Genomic DNA, 21058 nt, shown 5'->3' on the forward strand with positions numbered 1-21058 from the left:
CTATATAAAATGCACAATACACAAAGTGTGATAGGTTCCAGCTTTTCTAACCAAACTAGGCTTTCCTTAAAACGTTTTATATGAAATTTAAATAGAAATCAAACATTGCTTTTTCCTCTAGTGGGGTTAGCAGATTTGGTCATTTGTATTTGGGATGAATTTGGTAAAACAAAGATGGAGGCAGAGAAAATCAGGAAACAGCCATCTGAGTTTAAATCAAACTTCTAGACTTATTTTTTTAACAAGGATGGGTCAAGGGAAATGAATGTGTCGCATGGGAATTGCCTTCGTATGAAAATAAAGTACAATAGGAATAATAAGATCACGAGGGCTCTGTAATGTTCCTGAATCCTGTTGTGGCGTGATCATTATTTTTTAGGGCACTGTCTCTCTACTAACAGGAAGTAGCACTTTTTTTTATTAGTTTAACTGTTGTTGATAGCGTTGCTCAGAATGGAGTGTAAATAAGAGAACGTGGCTGAAGCCGGCAACTCCAGATGATGGTGTAAGCGTGCTACCAGAAACAAAAAGCTGGAGACACAACATCACACCATAAAATCTTTTTCATTAACCGAAGACGTTAAAGCTAACTCTTAATCTGTTCCATTAAAAAAAGCAACCAATGCTGGGCCCAACTAGCTTAATAAAGCTATCTTTCAATTAGAAATTAGCTAAGAAAATAACATAATCCATCACATACTTTATCTGCAAAGACCAGCATTCATACAACACTGTGAAAACAAGGGGTTTTGTTACATGCTCAAGATGCAGTAACCCAGGTAATGTGATGCTGTCGTGTTTTTTTCACAATTGTGCTTAAGCTATACAGCAGGGATATAAAACTAATTTTATGTTGTGTGCTGTAAGTGGACCAGTGAAACCCCCATTTCTGTCAGTGTAAAAATATTTAATCCCTGAGATATTTTATAAAAAGACATCTCAGAGATTAGAATTTCAACATGGCAAACATCCTGCATCACATCATTAAGCATGTAGAACATAGTATGTTGTTTCAGTTCTCAGCACTTGGCTCCTTCTTTTTCGTAATCAGTTCTACCCATCTTTTCTTGAATTTGATTACTTGTTTTAATCTAGGTCTGGAATAAATTGGACCTGAGGCACCATTGCATTTTTCTTTGGTTAAGTTAAATGTGTGTTTGCAAGCTAATTAGTAATTAACATCCTTAGCTAGCTAGCTAAGTCAGCTGCCAGGAAAAGTCGTGTCCGTTAGCTAATCCATAGACATAAATAAATTTAGGCTAAAAATAAACACATAGCTAAAGTTGAGATTCTGCAAGAAACTTTGATCAGAAAACAAAATAACAACTGGAAATGATCAAAAGTGAAGTAATTATTAAGAGTGCGAAAATACTTGAATAAATACAAATGACACTCTTAAGACGACGGGACGTAAGTGATATTTCAACTTGGTACTCCACAGTATTGTAGTTTACTTACCCTAGTGTAACAATAATTAAAACATTTGTTGATTAAAACCTTTTTTTTTTAAACTTATATTAAGCAATAGGCTTAAACATTAAATTTAAAAAAAATTGTTTCTCCAGCAAGTTCTAAATGAGCCCTTTCAGACTTCTAAGCATATTTAAGAACAGAAATTTGGTGATTTTAATAAGCGATGTCATTCTCTGAATACTTTATTACGGACATATTTTATCCGTCAAGACTTATTTGGCTGAATTTTGAGCTGCGAAGGACTATTTACAAATTTATCTTCCCTGATCTTGAGCATGATCCAGTTTTTGGTTACTTGCTGTTGAATACCCCTTTCTGTACTTGCAAGATCTCCACCGGCAGTTTCCTGAAAATTGGTTTCTCTGCCATTGCCCAGCAATGCCAGTGGAGATGTGGTCATCCACAGAAGATGGACAAGGCTCGATGCTTTGTGTGATGGCTACCTTTTTGTGGTAGTATTGTACAGCATCCATACGTGAAGCATAGAAATCTTGGCCACTTTTTCTGTGATGGTGTTCATTCAAACCCTTTGGGAAATTATGTTTTTAGGAAATAAATATATTAGGAAATATTGCCCTTTGTCTGTTGACTTTGGACTTTCCATTAACCTTTTGGCAGCAAAATAGAAATCTGCAATTTTATTCTTTGTATGGTTTTTTAATTTAAAATAATTTGTTGATTTTTACTTTTCTTTTTTTTTTGCCAGGGTAGCTGGCACACTTTTCACTGATGCCACAGTTCTTTCTCCTCTTCTTTCTCTTACTCTGTCATCCTCTTCCAAGCCTCTAACCCTAGTCTTTCCATCTAGTGGGACTTTCTAATTTGTTTTTCCCCACAATAAATTTTGCTTGTATATTGCTGTAAACATTTTTCTTTTTTAAATTCACCTTAACCCTTGTGCGCCCTGGACCAAAAAAAAAAAAAGAAGGGGGGGGGGGGTCACGCAGACCCTGGCAGCGCGGACCCAGGTCTCGTCGCGAAACAGGGTGCCGGTTCGCGGTGGGGGCAGATGGGGGTCAGGCGGACCCCCGGCTATAGCGGGTCTCGTCACAGCGTCGGACAAAGGCACCTAATTGGTTGTAACCCTCCATCGATCGCGTAAGTTACGATGGCAAACCTTGGGGTCTGGAGGGACCCCAAAGCGCCACGGCAACAACTCTCAACTTCACATCATCATCATCATCGTCTCCTTCTCGAGAGTGTTCGCGTACACCGGCCTCAGTGAGGACCTCGGACTCTCCGTTCCTCCTCGACCTCCTTCCTCCTTCTCCCCCGTTCTCCTGCTCCCCGCAGGCGAGCGCTTAGCCGGATGGGCCCCGGGTTACGCGTAAACCGGCCCAAGTGGGGACCGCGGGCGCTCCGTGGGTACTCTGTGACCCCTTAGTGATCATGATGGGGTATTTCGCCACCCCACACCACATTCGTAAGTTACGATGGCAAATACTGGGGTCTCGAGGGACCCCGAACCACCGGAGCAAACATCTCTCAACTTCACATAATCATAATCATCATCATCATCATCGTCTCCTTCCTCCTTCTCCTTGGTCCTTCTACCCTGCACTTGCAAATGCTCAGCTTTACAGAGGGTAGTCTTCACGTAAACCGGCCCTCTCCTCAGTTCTCCTGGGCCTCGCTGTTGGACGCTTGGCTTTACAGAGGGCAGAGTTCGCGTAAACCGCCCTCCTTGAGGGCCTCAGACTCTCCCTGCCGCCTTCCTACCTCCTTCTGCTCCATTCTCCTGCTCCTCGCAGGCAAGCACTTAGCCGGGTGGGCCCCAAGTTACGCGTAAACCGGCCTTCGCGAGGACTGGGGGTGCTCTCTACTCCGTAGGTACACTGTGACCCCTTAGTAATGGCGATGGGGTATTTCGCAACCCCAATGCACATTCGTAAGTTACGATGACAAACACTGGGGTCTGGAGGGACCCCGAAACGTCGGAGGAAACAACTCTCAACTTCAGATCATCATCATCATCATCATCATCGTCTCCTTCTTGGCAGTGTTCGCGTAAACCGGCCTAAGTAAGGACCTCGGACACTACCTGCCTCCTAGTCCTCCCTCCTTCTCCTCGGTTCTCCTGTGCCTCGCTGTCGGACGCTTAGCTTTGCAGAGGGCAGTGTTCGCGTAAACTGGCCTCTATGAGGACCTCGGACGCCCCCTGCATCCTTGTCCTCCTACCTCCTGCTCCTCAGTTCTCCTGCTCCTCGCAGGGGAGGGCTTAGCCGGACGGGCCCAGGTTACACGTAAACCGGCCTAAGTGAGGACCTCGGACTCTCCCTGCCTCCTAGTCCTCCTTCCTCCTTCTGATCCATTCTCCTGCTCCTCGAAGGCGAGCACCTTGCCGGATCAGCCCCGAGTTACGCATAAACCGGCCTAAGCGAGGACCTCGGACTCTCTCTGACTCCCTGTCCTCTTTCCTCCTTCTGCTCCGTTCTCCTGCGCCTTGCAGGTGAGCGCTTTGCCGGATGGGCCCCGAGTTACGCGTAAACAGGCCTAACTCGGGACCTCGGGCGCTCTGTGTTCCGTGGGTACTGTGTGACCCCTTAGAAATCGCGATGGGGTATTTCGCAACCCCAATGCACATTCGTAAGTTACGATGGCAAACACTGGGGTCTGGAGGGACCCCGAAACGTCGGAGGAAACAACTCTCAACTTCACATCATCATCATCATCTTCTCCTTCTCGGTAGTGTTCGCGTAAACCACCCTAAACGAGGACCTTGGACTCTCCCTGCCTCTTCCTCTTTCTGCTCCGTTCTCCTGCTCCTCGCAGGAGAGCGCTTAGCCGGATGGGCCCCAGGTTATGCGTAAACCGGCCTAAGTGAGGACCTCGGACTCTCCCTGCCTCAGCGTCCTCCTTCCTCCTTCTCCTCGGTTCTCCTGCTCCTCGCTGTCGGACGCTTAGCTTTGCAAAGGGCAGTGTTCGCGTAAACCGGCCTCCATGAGGATCTCGGACTCCCCCTGCGTCCTTGTCCTCCTACCTCCTTCTGCTCTGTTCTCCTGCTCCTCGAAGGCAAGCACTTAGCTGGATGAGCCCCGGGTTACACGTAAACCGGCCTAAGCGGGGACCTCAAACTCTCCCTGCCTCCTAGTCCTCCTACCTCCTTCTGTTCCGTTCTCCTGCTCCTCGCAGGCAAGCGCTTAGCTGCTGGGCCCCGGGTTACGCGTAAACCGGCCTTCGCGAGGACTTCGGACTCTCCCTGCCTCCCCGTCCTGCGACCTCCTTCTGCTCCGTTCTCCTGCTCCTCGCAGGTGAGCGCTTTGCCGGATGGGCCTTGGGTTACGCGTAAATGGGCCTAAGTGAGGACCACGGACTCTCCGTTGCTCCTCGTCTTCCTTGCTCCTTCTCCATCGTTCTCCTGCGCCTCGCTAGTGAAAGAGCAGCTGCTTGGCCTGCCTATTACGCGAACACCGCCCTCCATTTATGCTCCTCGCTAGTGTATGCTTAGGTCTGTGGAGGGCCGGTTTCGCGAACATCCCCTTCGGTGAGGACCTCGGGCTCTCCATTGCTCCTCGTCCTCCTTGCTCCTTCTCTACCGTTGTCATGCGCCTCGCTAGTGAAAGAGAAGCTGTTTGGCCTTCCTATTACGTGAACACCGCCCTCCAGTTGGACCTCGGGGTCTGCGTTGCTCCTCATCCTCCTTGCTCCTTCTTATCATTCTCAAGTGCCTTGCTAGTGAAAGAGCAGCCGTTTGGCCTGCCCATTATGCGAACACCGCCCTCTAGTTGGACCTCGGGCTCTCCATTGCTCCTCGTACTCCTTACTCCCTCTACATCGTTCTCAAGCGCCTCGCTAGTGAAAGAGCAGCTGCTTGGCCTGCCTATTATGTGAACACCACCCTCCAGTTGGACCTGGGGCTCTCCATGCCCCTTGTCCTTCTTGCTCCCTTGCCTTCGTTCTCATCTGCCTCGCTAGTGAAAGACCAGCTATGTGGCCTGCCTATTACGCGAACACCGCCCTCTGTTTGGACTTCAGACACTCCTTGCCTCCTCCTCATCCTTGCTCCCTCTACATCGTTCTCAAGAGCCTCGCTAGCGTACGCTTAGGTCTGCGGAGGGCGGGTTACCTGAACACAGCCTTCCGTTTAGACCTCGGACCCTCAGTGTCTCCTCATCCTCCTTTCCCTTTTTTAAAACATTTTCCTCGCTCTCACGCGCCTCGCTGGCGAGCCCTTAGCTTTGGGGAGGGTGGGTTTCGCGAACACCACCGTCTGTGAGGAACCCAGTACCTCCCACACACACACACACACACACACATACAGGAGGCAGTGAGGAGTAGAAGGAGGTTGTTGCTACGCCTGCGTCGCGAAACCAGGGCTCATTGTGTGTGCGCCCGGAGCAGCTACGGGGGAAACACATGGGACAACCGACCAGTTTGGGGCCATGGTTTATTCGACGTGTATTTTCAGTCTGGTTTAACTTGCTAATCTGATCTGAAATACTTTCCTTGAATGTGCCTTAATTTCACCTCTTTTTTATTTCTTCTTTTCTTAGCTTACTGAAAATGTTGGCGACCAAAGGCCGGATCCAGGGATGTGTGCTGCTTGTGCTACTGGCGTTATGTGGGCAAACTGCTCGCTGTCAACATCGATACAAAGGTAAAGTGCAATCCCAGGGTTGTGTGCTGCTTGTGGTACTCGCTTTATGTGGACAAACTGCTTGCTGTCAACATCAATACAAAGATAACAAAAGAATAGCCTAGTGTAACGTAGTGTTTTATGTTTTTTTTTTCTAGAATGATTCAAATGTTACTATCATTTCCCCAACCCCGCAGGCTCTGCGACCCGTGAAGAACTGAGACTCCTTCTGGTCGGTAAAACAGGATCGGGAAAGAGTGCATCCGGAAACACCATCCTGGGGGATGCGAACACTTTCAAAGGCTGAAGAGGAGAAAGGAGGAAGAACAAAGAAAAAGGGAAGAAGAGGAGAGGATCGAATTGAAGGAGCGGTGTAAATTCTTCCGCCTCGCTTCCCTGGGATTATTTGGCACAGGAGCGTACTTTACATCTTATGTTCTCATGGGGCTCGGTGGAGCCCTTGGATATTCTCAGTTAAAGACACCGAGCTTGACGGTTGGGCGTCTTCTTTACTCGTCGATACCGTGAAAACTGCGTAGGTGTATCACCTACTCGACCTAGTGATCAACGAGTACCGCACCGAAGCATGCAACGGGTGCAAGACCAATCACCCCAGCCAGAGACAACACGAGTGTCTGCGAGTCTTGGTGTCAGGGTCCCTGTGCCTACCCGGTCGGCTCAGTATGGCTACATATGTTTTTCATTTTGTTCCTGCTCTCTTCCTTCCTCTCTTTCCCTCCTCCCTCTGCCAGGGCAGAGCTCACCTGTGGGCTTCTGCCCTTGGTCCACGCACCTGGTCGCCATCACGCACCTGTGGGTCGTTACGAGAGTGTTCCAGCTCCTTTATAAGACGGCAGCTCTGTGTTTCTCGTCGCTGGACCGTTGCCGACCCGCATTCCCTGGACCAACCCCTGTGTTTCCTGAGTGATTGAGTGTGCGAGGAGTGGAGTACGTCATTGTGTTTTCTGTGGAGTGTGGAGAGGAGCGTGAGGAGTGGACGGAGTGCATGTGGACTTTCAGCGTCTTTTCCCTTTGTGTGTGGACCCCCGGAGCCCGGCTTCCCCCTCACCTCTGTAAATAGATCACCTGGTGTGCTGTAATAAAGATTCTTGTGTTTCCCAACTCAGAGCCTGCGCGTGTGTCCGTTCCATCCCGCTGTGACACTTGGAGGATGACTTTTACGCTGAACATTATTACAGCATCAGGAAAAGACTCCTCATGCCGCGTTTCATTCCTTCCATTCAACGTCTCCTGATCATGTATTCACAGCCACCGAAGGCGCTGTACAGCACCGAGCACCTGAAACACGGACAGTTTGTTGATATTGTAATCAAAAATACAGCCCCGGGGGGGAGGGGGGGCATTTTAAAAACGCACCCTCCCTAAAAGGTATGGCCTTCCAGATTGCCTCAGTTGTATCGTGAGTGTAATTCCAAATAAAATAAAATAAAACTCAGAAGCGTCTGTGTTCTGTATTCTTCTTTTTCTTCTTATTATCCTTATTATCATTATTGTGATTATGCTTCATTTTTATGTACTGGGGTATCAATGACCCCCACGCTGCCGCAGCAGCTTCTGTGCGTGGCCCCCAAGTGCTACATTTTTCTTTCCCGATCCCCTGACGAACCCATTAGAATCGCTCTGGGGCACTCTTCGACCCCAAATGACCGTTCTGTTTTTTTCATTTTCATTCACCTGTCTCTACTGAGGGTGGGGTACTTTGGGACCCCCGGGTTCTGGGGCTGCCCCGAAGGGGAGCACAAGGGTTAACAGCGGCCTCCCATGGACGAACATGATAGAGCCTGCCTGAAACTAAGAGAAAAATTGAAACGGGAGTGGCATTCAGGGAGGGAAACGTGGGTGTACGGGGCGCAGGAGCCAACCCTGATGCGCGGCCTGTGAAATGCGACCCAGGGGTACTCTGGGACCCCCGGGGTCCGGAGCTGCCCCACAGGGGAGCACAAGGGTTAATGTGAAACCGGAGCCAGGAGGCAGTTTATCTTAAACATAATCGACTAATGAAGCCAAAAAAGAAGTGAAAACATGTGCAATACCCATGTGGAGCACGGGCAGCCTAAAGATCGCTCAGGTGAAAACAGAAAATTGATTTATGGTTTGCTGATGATGTAATTAGCGATTATCAGACTATTTTTGCCCATTACTGCTCACAATTTCTTTGTATTTTGACTTCAAACAATATTTTTTTTTTTTGCGATTAAGTGTCAACAGAGATACAGAAAAGTGGTTACACCTAAAAAGCAAGGTCACTGAAGGCAGCGGTGTGGTTGTACAATGGTGCTGTAACCTTGTCCTGTCACCAGGGGGCGACCTCAAAATATCTGCTGTTGTCTTGTTGGCCCTTGGTTTACGGTGCATTCCAGATTGAGTCGGAAGTCGGAATTCCTGAGCTCCCAGTAGTAATTTTCATCTGGAACTCCCCCTCAACTAGTATTTCCTTCTTGGAAAGTCAGAGCAGCCTCAACAATCCAAGATGGTGACAGAGAACATAAACATAATCTGCTCTGTCACTCACCTGCATTTGTGACTCATGATATAAGCCACACGCTAAGCACTTACCACATTCTATCAATGAACGTGCTGCAGCTAAAATAAATCCCATCTTACTTTGCTTTTCTGACTTTCCTGCTGGAATGCACAAACTCGGGAATGACGTCACTGCCAAAAAGGACCACAGACATCAGAACATTGACACAGCTGCCAGGTTGGAAAAGTGAAGCAACAAAAAAAAAACTGTACTCTATTTACAGGCCACCAGGGGGCGACCCCTGCGTCTGTAAAAGACTTCTGGTCCTATAGAGGTCTCTGGGACCTCTGTGAACAGTTCCCTGATGTGTTCAAGGGTTCAGTTTCTCATTTCAGAACACAGCTGAAATTATCAAGACTCACTGAAGGGGTGTGAAATGTGTCTAAATCTAGGGAACAGAGGCCTGATCGACGATATGTTCTGCAGACTCGTGTCTTTGTTCATAAACAGAAAAATGAAGGTAAAACACAAACGCTTCCTTCAGTTTGACCTGTCAAAGGTCAAGGTCAGTCCAGTCTAACATGTTTTACTTTAACATGAAACGCTGCTATGACCGAGTCTCAAACAACAGAAAATCCAGGGTCTGCTCATCAGCTAACCACTCTGTTTTATGCTGTCGGTGCGTTAAATATCATGAAACGCCTCATTCAGTCAGCTGCATGTTCTTTAGAACCAAACTGGCTGCTCGAACTGATGAATGATACCACACTGAGCTCTCTGCAAGGGAACGAATGAGCTCGACTCCCTAAAATATCAGCCAGCGAGTCCAAACACACTGATTTTTACTAACGGATAAAATGATGTTAACTTTTCTATCAACTTCTTTTGCTCGTTATCACCTTATTAACTGTTCGGGGGTGAGAATGAAGCCTTGTACAAACTCTGGGTAAAGTAGTGTTGAGAAACGAGAACACTGAACGGGAAGTTAAAAGAAAAAGGCGCAGCGGTGTTCCTTCTCCGAGTGGGGGGGCTTCTTCCGTCTCCAGGCGTCTTCAGGAGTTTTTAAGTTTCCTTGGGTTTCCTTTGGGAGTGTTTTTACGAGTCCCTGCTCGAGGGGGTGCCGCCTTCACACCAGTGTGATCTCAACCTCCTCTCGCCGCTTCACCTGCCCGCGAGGATGCTGCTTCGGGGGCGGAGGTGCGGCACGTACCTGTAAAAATCCACCGGCTCAGTTAAAATGAAGATAAAAAAGTCTGCTGTCATTTACGTCACCACAGAAGGTTTTACTCACGGGTCGGATGGTGCCACCGCCGCTCTCCGGGTATTTGGGGGGTTGGGGGGAGCTTTGTGCTGGACCTGAAGAGGGCAGAGGAGGCAGATTATTATTCACACCGGCCTTTTTTCTTACAGATAACCACTCACAACCAGAGATTCTTACTGTGAAAGGGGCTTTTGTGTGGAGCCGGCGGCGGTCTGTGGTGTCCGTTGTGATAGGAGGGTGGTCGGCCAATGGGAGAGGCTGTGGCGCTGCAGGGACTCGACACTGGAGAGGACACGGTGGGGGTCTGAAGGGGGCTGCTGTGGAGAGGTCCCGGCTGGAAGGGACCACGAGGGGAGCGGTCGCACTGAGAGTGTGGACGGGGAAGCCTTCAACACAAACAGTGGACAGGTGTGCAAACTTTAATATTTTATATAAAATAAAAAGAAATTAATTATTTAACAACACAGGACTTAGTGTCACAAATAAGTTGCTACAGTAGATTTGTACTGCGCTGATGTAGAGGCAGCTGATCCAGGGGGGGACACAGTGTGTGTGCGTTCAACCAGAAGAACTTTAATTGTGTAGAACATGAAATTTAAGTCAGCGTGAGCCTACCTGAGCGCTGCCGTCTCTTTGCCCATCTCCATTCTCACTGGTCACAGTGAGATCCTCCACAAGAACTGCGGGGAACACACCAACAACGCCGTTAAACTCGCCCTCCCAGAAGCCATCGTCCTCGTGGGTCTCTCTGCTCAGGATGCGGATGATGGCGCCTTCTGGGAACGACAGCTCATCTTCTGTTTGTCCTGCGTAGTCGTACAAAGCCTTTACGAATGAAACTGCAACACAGACAGTGGCAACGAGGGTATTAAACAAAGCAGGAAATCAAAACTCCGATATTATCTGGTGGAGGCGGATCTCACCACTGGAGTCTCCGTTGACGGAGCCGGTTGGGAGTTCGGTTTCAGGTTCGGTGGAGTTGCTGGAGGAATGGGATCGGGCGTCCAGCGCGGCCAGCGACTGCAGCATGCTCAGCAGGCTGTTGGAGGAGGGCAGCTGCAGGTATTTCTCTGGGACGTAGCCCACCTGTCCGCTACGGTTTCTGGCCTGGAAATACAGACAATGCACACAGACATCACAGCACTAAAACAGATCTATATAAATGATATTGCTCACATTTTTATGTATGATTATATTCATTAAAATAAATACCCCATTAAAACACTATATCTGTATATGAAAAGATAATCACCTAAGTAAATATACATAAAATATTGCACCTGAATTGCACCCATGTCAGCAATGGGACTCGTAAAGGAGTTTAGGATGTGTATTTTATATACGCATATCTACTTTTGTCACCTAAAGTACAGCTCCCAGGGCAGATTTTGACCACAGCAGAGGTTTCAGACCTGAACTGGCACTGAAAAACAATCCAGGCAGTCAAGTTGAACTGAGAAATCCATAAAGCTGAGAGCGTAACAGATGCAAAACAGTCGGAGGGAAGCAAAGAAGGAAGGAAGGAAGAATTTAGCAACTCTGGAAAGTTATCTCAGCAGCATCATTTCACCAGCCATATTGTGGCAATCATGAGGTGAACAGCAGCATTTGATTATCTGTAAACTTCTTACCTAACTTTAAAGGCCTGTTACATGTTACATGACCTGTTGCACAGGGCTATCATGTAGAAAGGGAGGTTCAGACCTGCGGGTGTTTTATAAAATAAAAATCCTGGGTCATTCCACACACACATGACCCCACATGACCCCGTTACAATCAGCTGAATATATATGTGTAATAACTTTAGTACATTTTTATGAATTATAGGCGCAGAAAGTGCATAGTGGTGAGTTGAAATGTAAAACTTTTTCAACTGCGCTTTTGAAGATTCATAATTTTATAAGTACAGGAGATATCTATGTGAAATTAACAGGGCTGGAAAAACACATTAAAGCTCTGGTAAAAAACAAACAAACAAAAAAACTGCAAATAATCAACTTTAACCCACATGCCACAATCTAAAGCCAAAATCTTGTTTCCTTCAATCAACTTTGAGTTGTTTCAAGTAGTTTCAAACAGCAATCCTGCACCAATTTAATCTCTATGATGTGGAGAAACAGAAGCAAACATCGGTGCTGCCGGATGTTTTGTGTGTTTTCTATTAATTCACTGGCGAATACAGCATTTTGAGTAAAACTCTCAAAGCTCTTAACGTGTGCTACCAAGTGAGTGCAAATGAAACTTCTCCATATTTATACCAGGATCATCTTCTAGCTGGCATCTGTCAGATATCAGTTAGGTAGATTTTGCCTGATGCTGCCGGATGGATTTTGATGGCCTCTAAAATGACTGAAATAGACCAGGTAATCACAGATAAAGAAGACTGCAGATACTATGTCTCTTTTCATAACCTTATGGCTCAAGATGAATAAACAACAAGTGTTTGGACTTCTAAAACGAGGTGAAACTCTTTGATTTAAAGCACAAGACAAAACGAGAGCTTGGAAGCAAAAGTAAATGAAAAACAGTAGGGCTGGGCGATATGACCCAAAATTCATATCTCGATATTTTTTAGCTGGATGGCGATATACGATATATATCTCGATATTTTTTTTTAAAGCCATAAGTTAAGAACAAAAAGAGAGTTCTTAGTCACACTGTGTCCCAGATGTCACACGGGCACTTTTATTTACATACAGCGTAGATGTACATGAAGAAATTACTCAAAAATAAATTATCAGCATTTATTAAATAATCATGGTCCATAAATAAAAGAAAACAATGTTGTTTTTGTGCATAACAAAAAGCTCACAATTGTGCAGTCAAAATGTAAACTAATAGACGCTGAGCATAATAACAAAGAGACAGATTTCACAGCTGCACCACGTCTCTGAACAGGTGCCATTTGTGGTCCTTATACACACACAGTACGGTAATATTACGTTGAAGCACAGTACGTATCACTCCGCGAGGCTCCTCCTCCGTAGCCGTAATCCTCCGACAATCCATCAAGCGGTGCAGCTCCGTAGCTTAGCAAAGTCATATTAAAACATTTTTTGACAAATTGCTGAGCGCTGTGTACCACATAAAATCGGTTCGCGGTCAGTAAGCACAACCAGAATTCATACATAAGGCGCACTGTCGATTTTTGAGAAAATGAAAGGATTTTAGGCCGTGCAGCCCCTCCGGGCTGCATGTCGTTAGCGCGGTTAGCTCGCTAACACGTTGACGCCGTCCAGCCCCACGCACGGGGCGATCTGCGGTAACTCGCTAACGGAGATTTTCCGCTTTCATCTTGTCATTGCCTGCAGGTGAAGCTATGGGGGAGGGGGAGTTGTGTTCAGTGAAGGAGAGGCGAGGCCGAGTAACGTTGCGTAGAGACAAAAGTGGACGAAAGAGAGGCAAACCTGCGGCTCCACAAGTATAATTATAACGTAACATAGACTATATCGATATAAACGATATTGTCACATCTTATATCTCGTATGAAAATATATCGATATTTTTAAAAAACTCGATATATCGCCCAGCCCTAGAAAACAGTGACAGTCTTTTCCAGATTACTGTGTCTGTATCTTGTCTTATAATCACAGGTCATTTAGCAGTGAGGACAATGAGCTGAGACAATCTTTAAAGCAGCGGTCCCCAACCCCCTGGCCTCGGACCGGTACCGGTCCGTGAGTCGTTTGGTACCGGGCCGCGAGAGTTGAGGCTCAGGTGTGAAATGTATGGTTTTCGGGGTTTTCAGCGTTATTTTGTTATCGTTTTTATCGTTAACTCGGTTTTGCTGGGTCTTTTCACATGTGTTATGAATAAATCTTCTTTTTTTCGGTACCAGTACTAGTTTTATTTTGTTGTATTTATCCGCGACACCTTAAAGGCCGGTCCGTGAAAATATTGTCGGGCATAAACCGGTCCGTGCCGCAAAAAAGGTTGGGGACCGCTGCTTTAAAGCACGCGTTTATCTGTTTACACTTCCTGGAAGTGTGAAGTTCAGAGGAATAAGTGCGTGGTGTGCATTAACAATAAAAATGGAAAATGTCATTATATTGTGCAGATATTCCTCTGTGTTTAGGACAGCGACTAGTTAAGATATGCTTTTTAAAAGGTGTGTGTATATATATATATATATATATGTATATGTATGTGTGTGTGTGTACTGAAGTGCAAATTAAAAGTAGAGGTTGTGCATTTATTTAGGAAGATAAACAGTCTGATAAAGTCGGAACAAACACGAGCTGGAAATAGTCCCACGGTGAGGAAATGAGACGACACATCTGTAAATTAAAACTAAAAATGGGAAATAATCTAAGTTCCTGTGCAGGGCGAGGAGTACAGTACAAAGTCAAGAGTTCACTGTTCTGCCTTCAGGCTCATAGTTCAGACTAACAAAGATAAAGACCAATCACGCAGGACTTATTATGTTTCCTGCTTTGACTTCTTACCCAGACTGTTCCATAATGTGTGTGCAGCACTTTCGTGATTAAAATCTATTTAAATTAGTCGTTTATTTCAGTGCAGACAGATTATTGACACTCAAACAATGGAGCTACTTTGTCTGTTACTTACAAATTTTTAGAAAATTAGAAAAATTTGAACATTTTTTCCTGCTTGTGTATCAATTTAGAGGGAAAGTCATCCCCCAGCTTCTCAAGCTTCATAATCCAGTGATCATGAATGTCTAAAAACAAAAAATCTTTTCTGCATCTGGTATTGTTGAGATGTTTAACTCTGGACCAAAATGGTGGATCTGCTCTGCCTAAAGCCGCTTTGAGCATCAAGGTCCTGAGCCGAGTCCAGTCCGGGCTTTTGTGGCCACGTGGCCCGGCCAGCTCAGCTTTCAGGATGCCCGTGAGCTGCTTGTTCCACTCGTCTGATTTTGTATTGATTGTTGTCTAAACAAATGAATCTGTCATCTGTTGAGCTTTGTTCCACTTCTCAACAATCTCCTCTGATCTGTTTTCATTACAGCATTTTATCTGTGGTTTCCAACCTGTGCAGTTCAAACCTGAAGGATCCACATTTTCACTTCACCTTTCTGTAGAAATTGATTTTCCGGTAAACTGATCAACACCTCCTGCCAACGAAATTAGTCAAACACGTACCTTATTTTATGCTACAAAATTTGTATTAAAAGCAACCCAAACACTTTGAGATTTGGATTTTAATAGTTTCAAAAATTATTCTTCAAGTTTTACTTGAACATTTTAGAGAAATCATGTTAAGTTCAAAATTTTTAAGGTTGGGGATTTCATTCCATGCATAATAAATACGAGTTTATTTTCCCCAATAATCACTAAAAGCAATCACATGTGATATTTTATGCATTTAATAATGAATAAAAAGAGAAAAACATCAGTATTTACCGTGTCTGAGTCGACAGGCTGGAACATGAAGTCTGGTGCTTGCTGGAACGCCATGTTCTTCTGCACAAACAGCTGCTGGTGAAACTCCTGCAGAACCTGCATGTGTTTCAAGGGAACAGACAAAAATATACATATATACTTATTTAAGGTTTATCACAAGCTTACAAATCAGCCCATGTCTAAACCTGCACAATTAACACTTAGTAAAGCCTTTAGGGTTCAGGCTTGCTCCCTATTTAGTTTTAATTTCTTGCCCACATTTATTTCTATTTAAAATTAACTTAAAAAAAAAAAAGACCTCCAGCTGAATGAATTGTGGCCAGTGATCCGTGTAGCTTAGGGCCACATTTATAATTTTTTATTTTCCATTACTCTGTCAGTTTATTTCTGTTGTATTAAGTTATTTGATTTGCTTATGAAATGAACCCAAATCAGCTTTTTATTATTTTACACAAGTCAAATAAAAGAAAACGCCAATAACAATTAAGAGAATGACCATAAAGCCGTTTCTGGTTACTATCAGCTGATCTGAATGCTGATGACCACTCTGGTGTTTGTGGTCACAGCCTGACATTAAAAACGTATCACAGGCTCGAGTTCACCGCCTGCCTATTTTCACACAGACTATTTTTAACAAACGCTCACCCTCCAGCTGCTGAAAGCTTAAGGAGACAGTTAACAAATTACATAACATATCACTGTAAGTAACACAGGTGAAGGTACAGTTTTAATTCTAATTTCAGGTTTTTTCTAAAGCCAGCTAAAGCAGCCGGGGACTGGACCACCACCTGGACCACAAAGCTCTCTGCCCACCTGAGGGAGGACGAAGTACCTGTGTGGATATTTTAAGCTGAACTCATGGGGCACAGCTATCAGCTGTTCTGGAAAAAAAAGAAACCTCCCCAGTACTGGTCCCAGGCTAGTAACTTTGGTCTTTTGAATTGTACTTAAGTTTGGCCCCTCATCAAGAACCAGTTGCCTTGGGGAGACCATACCAGGGGACAGCATAGCTTCTCCTCCTCAACTGTGATCATTCACAGAAAGGAAAGGAGCCAGTGTAGGTGGTTTGACTGGCATCTGAAATAGGAGGCCTCCAGAATGTCTCCTAGACGAGCTGGTAATGGCAGACCAAACACACACTGGACACATTGGGACACATTATGTATCTCGGCCGGCTCGCCGTGGTATCCCAGTATTCGCTGCCTGTCTGTTGTCAGACGCATTTGTGTGACCATAAATACCACTTAAGTGGGAAAAGGAACTTCTGGACATCTCTGCTTGGACTGCTGACTCAAGTGTCAAAAAATGATTTGATAGAGGAACTTGTATTGGAAAAAAGAGGAGCAGGGTATTGATCCCTGTTGATTTACCCGTCAGTCTACAGTCATACCTTTACCTATGACTAAAATCTGACACAAATGAGCATCTTCTGAAGGATGTCTGAGCTCTGCCTTAGAAACATGATGAAGAGCTGAGTTATTTGGAAAGCTACTCGTTTACACCGAAAGGCACCAGAGTGGCGGCTCACTGTTCTCCAGGAAGAGCAGGAGTAGGTGGCTGGGGAGGGGGACGTCTGGGCATCATGACCGGACTCAGATAAGCAGCAGAAAATAGATGGAAGGAAATCAGGTTTAGTAATATCAGTTTTATATTCTTTAATCTTGTACACCGTATCAATGCCTCACATTTTAATCAGGCTTCCTGCAGAAACAAGATGCTGCTGCATCTCTGCTCACATGGAGAGGCAGAGGTTGAGGTTGAGGTTGTGTGTGAGAAATATATTACTATGAATTACTAGGCTAACAATTACACCAAACTGCCAGGCTTGACACCATCTGAAAAGTAAAATGAGCATAAAATGAGCAGCTTACCCAACCCAACCCAAGTTAAATAGTATCCCACAAGTAGCTCATTTTACTTTTGCTCCCCCAACTTATTTAATCAACCAGCCACAGTGTGGAGCTGACATTCCAATCAAGCTTAATCAAACAATTAAGCTCTCTCTTTCATAGATATAAATAACTGCTGCTAGCTATGATGTTTAAGGAGTGAATAGTGAACTTCTTTTAATGGTGTGTTTAATTAATTTTATTTAATAACTTGTGACCTTTGAGTCCCTTCCTTGCAAGAATTATGGCCAATGACGGAAATGTATGTATTACATTTAAGATTGGAAAACAATGTCAATGCCACAAACGTGAGTTGTCATATACATCTGTGAGTTAATCTGCACAACCGTGTGCACATGTGCTCTGTGCATGTACACACACAAAGAATTGACCTTCGTTCCTTAAATTTGTAGCATTGCCTCTGTGCTGACTGATGGTGCTCAGTGGCTTTTGCTTCTTGCTTTTAAATCAGATGTCACTCTCAACATAAACACAAGCTACAGCAGCCAAGCAGTCTTAGCTGAGGAAACAAAGATACATTTCCTCATTTAATGTAAAATATTGTGGTGATGTTATGTTATATTAGGCAGGCAGCTGCCCAAATAACACTGTGACAATCAAAAGTATATCTATTTTGAAGGCCTCAGCTGGAAAAAATTCAAAATGGTTTATAAAGTTGGCCACAGGTCTGTATGTAAATGGGAGTTAAAACATTGCTTCATATTTGGATATGTATGATGTTAGTGTTTCTAAAATACTAAAAAATGTGTTTATTAACAAAGTAAACTAAAAATAGACATTATTAAATTTTATACTTTTAACTACTGAATTGAACATAATATGAAATAATGTGTTTCCACTGTGGGAATGATGGATCCAATGACAAATAACTCTCAGATTAGTAAAGCTATATTTTTAATTTTTCTAGTTTTCCATTTCTATTTAGATGATTTATATTTATATTTATATTTAAAATGAACAGGATCATAACAAAATAACACCACTGCAAGTGTAACAAAAATATGTTGAAATCAAATGGTATGTTATTTGAAATCAATATGAAACAATGACACATGCATTTTATCCAATTTTTTTTATTTATTAAATTTTTCCCAATTGTCCAAATTAGTCTGTGATTGGCCTTATTGTCCAACAAATCATATTTATATACAAATATATGTGACTCTCAAATATGATTTAAATGGATCATTCCTCACTTGATGACGAATGATCCATTTAAATATTTGCAGAGTCCTAAACTTGATGGCAGTGAACTTATCAGCAGTTGGTTTTAAAAAAAAGCCCAAAAAATCCCCTGTGAGCAAGCACTTGGCGACGGTGGGGAGGAAAAACTCCCTTTTAACGGGGAGAAACCTCCGACAGAACCAGGCTCAGGAAGGGGTGGCCATCTGTCGCTGCCGAGTGGGCTTAAAATGTTCACTGTCCATCCTCCTTCTGACAGGAACTTCCTACAGACCAGGTATGAATGATGCCTGAGTGGACATACAAAACTCACAAGTTCCTGGCTCCCACGGCTCCTATGCAGAGGGTTAGTCGAAGAAGGAGGGGCATCGCGAGGGGCGTCGGGGGACGGGGGACTGTGCCTCACTGCCCTCCCTTCTCCAAGAAACCCGTCTTCAACCGAGTCGAGAGAGCCGGGAACTTGTGAGGTGTGCATGTCCTGGTGAGCCTCCACCTTTTATAGGTGGGTGCAGCCTCGACTGTACAGAGACAGACCAGACCAGCTGCACCACACAGACACTTCGAACCTCATCTGAGGACAAAAAACATATACATACATATATATATATATCTTACTATTAAAAAAATAATGAAGTTAGGGTTCCTTTACAATGTCAGAAGGAGGAAGGCACTAAGGCACCGCCTTCCGCCCCTCGACGCCCTCGCGGTGCCCCCTCCTTCTGACAGGAACTTCCTACAGACCAGGTATGAATGATGCCTGAGTGGACATACAAAACTCACAAGTTCCTGGCTCTCACGGCTCCTACGCAGAGGGTTAGTCGAAGAAGGAGGGGCATCGCGAGGGGCGTCGGGGGACGGGGGACTGTGCCTCACTGCCCTCCCCTTCTCCAAGAAACCCGTCTTCAACCGAGTCGAGAGAGCCGGGAACTTGTGAGGTGTGCATGTCCTGGTGAGCCTCCACCTTTTATAGGTGGGTGCAGCCTCGACTGTACAGAGACAGACCAGACCAGCTGCACCACACAGACACTTCAAACCTCATCTGAGGACAAAAAACATATACATACATATATATATATATCTTACTATTAAAAAAATAATGAAGTTAGGGTTCCTTTACAATGTCAGAAGGAGGAAGGCACTAAGGCACCGCCTTCCGCCCCTCGACGCCCTCGCGGTGCCCCCTCCTTCTGACAGGAACTTCCTACAGACCAGGTATGAATGATGCCTGAGTGGACATACAAAACTCACAAGTTCCTGGCTCTCACGGCTCCTACGCAGAGGGTTAGTCGAAGAAGGAGGGGCATCGCGAGGGGCGTCGGGGGACGGGGGACTGTGCCTCACTGCCCTCCCCTTCTCCAAGAAACCCGTCTTCAACCGAGTCGAGAGAGCCGGGAACTTGTGAGGTGTGCATGTCCTGGTGAGCCTCCACCTTTTATAGGTGGGTGCAGCCTCGACTGTACAGAGACAGACCAGACCAGCTGCACCACACAGACACTTCAAACCTCATCTGAGGACAAAAAACATATACATACATATATATATATATATCTTACTATTAAAAAAATAATGAAGTTAGGGTTCCTTTACAATGTCAGAAGGAGGAAGGCACTAAGGCACCGCCTTCCGCCCCTCGACGCCCTCGCGGTGCCCCCTCCTTCTGACAGGAACTTCCTACAGACCAGGTATGAATGATGCCTGAGTGGACATACAAAACTCACAAGTTCCTGGCTCTCACGGCTCCTACGCAGAGGGTTAGTCGAAGAAGGAGGGGCATCGCGAGGGGCGTCGGGGGACGGGGGACTGTGCCTCACTGCCCTCCCCTTCTCCAAGAAACCCGTCTTCAACCGAGTCGAGAGAGCCGGGAACTTGTGAGGTGTGCATGTCCTGGTGAGCCTCCACCTTTTATAGGTGGGTGCAGCCTCGACTGTACAGAGACAGACCAGACCAGCTGCAACACACAGACACTTCAAACCTCATCTGAGGACAAAAAACATATACATACATATATATATATATCTTACTATTAAAAAAATAATGAAGTTAGGGTTCCTTTACAATGTCAGAAGGAGGAAGGCACTAAGGCACCGCCTTCCGCCCCTCGACGCCCTCGCGGTGCCCCCTCCTTCTGACAGGAACTTCCTACAGACCAGGTTTGAATGATGCCTGAGTGGACATACAAAACTCACAAGTTCCTGGCTCTCACGGCTCCTACGCAGAGGGTTAGTCGAAGAAGGAGGGGCATCGCGAGGGGCGTCGGGGGATGGGGGACTGTGCCTCACTGCCCTCCCCTTCTCCAAGAAACCCGTCTTCAACCGAGTCGAGAGAGCCGGGAACTTGTGAGGTGTGCATGTCCTGGTGAGCCTCCACCTTTTATAGGTGGGTGCAGCCTCGACTGTACAGAGACAGACCAGACCAGCTGCACCACACAGACACTTCAAACCTCATCTGAGGACAGAAAACATATACATACATATATATATATCTTACCATTAAAAAAATAATAAAGTTAGGGTTCCTTTACAATGTCAGAAGGAGGAAGGCACTAAGGCACCGCCTTCCGCCCCTCGACGCCCTCGCGGTGCCCCCTCCTTCTGACAGGAACTTCCTACAGACCAGGTATGAATGATGCCTGAGTGGACATACAAAACTCACAAGTTCCTGGCTCTCACGGCTCCTATGCAGAGGGTTAGTCGAAGAAGGAGGGGCATCGTGAGGGGCGTCGGGGGACGGGGGACTGTGCCTCACTGCCCTCCCCTTCTCCAAGAAACCCGTCTTCAACCGAGTCGAGAGAGCCGGGAACTTGTG

At 45.6% G+C, this 21058-nt stretch overlaps 1 protein-coding gene and 1 long non-coding RNA gene across 2 annotated transcripts; both read right to left on the reverse strand.

The window, feature by feature from the left end:
* Positions 1 to 8417: 8417 nt before the first annotated feature.
* LOC146381785 (uncharacterized) lies at positions 8418 to 10172 on the reverse strand. Its single transcript, XR_014801159.1, has 3 exons — positions 9973 to 10172; positions 9826 to 9890; positions 8418 to 9744 (listed from the first exon to the last, which is right to left on the reverse strand). It is a non-coding gene; the product is annotated as an uncharacterized LOC146381785 (long non-coding RNA).
* Positions 10173 to 10667: 495 nt separating this feature from the next.
* Positions 10668 to 16812, reverse strand: LOC146381786 (F-BAR and double SH3 domains protein 2-like). Its single transcript, XM_084938687.1, has 3 exons — positions 16690 to 16812; positions 15162 to 15257; positions 10668 to 10902 (listed from the first exon to the last, which is right to left on the reverse strand). The coding sequence occupies exons 2-3, from the start codon at positions 15213 to 15215 to the stop codon at positions 10681 to 10683; spliced, it is 276 nt and encodes a 91-aa protein (XP_084794813.1). The 5' UTR covers positions 15216 to 15257; positions 16690 to 16812; the 3' UTR covers positions 10668 to 10680.
* Positions 16813 to 21058: the final 4246 nt, after the last annotated feature.

Source organism: Perissodus microlepis, chromosome 8 (genome assembly GCF_051167445.1).
Source record: "Perissodus microlepis isolate ML-2025 ecotype Zambia chromosome 8, ASM5116744v1, whole genome shotgun sequence".
Classification (NCBI taxonomy): Eukaryota; Metazoa; Chordata; class Actinopteri; order Cichliformes; family Cichlidae; genus Perissodus; species Perissodus microlepis.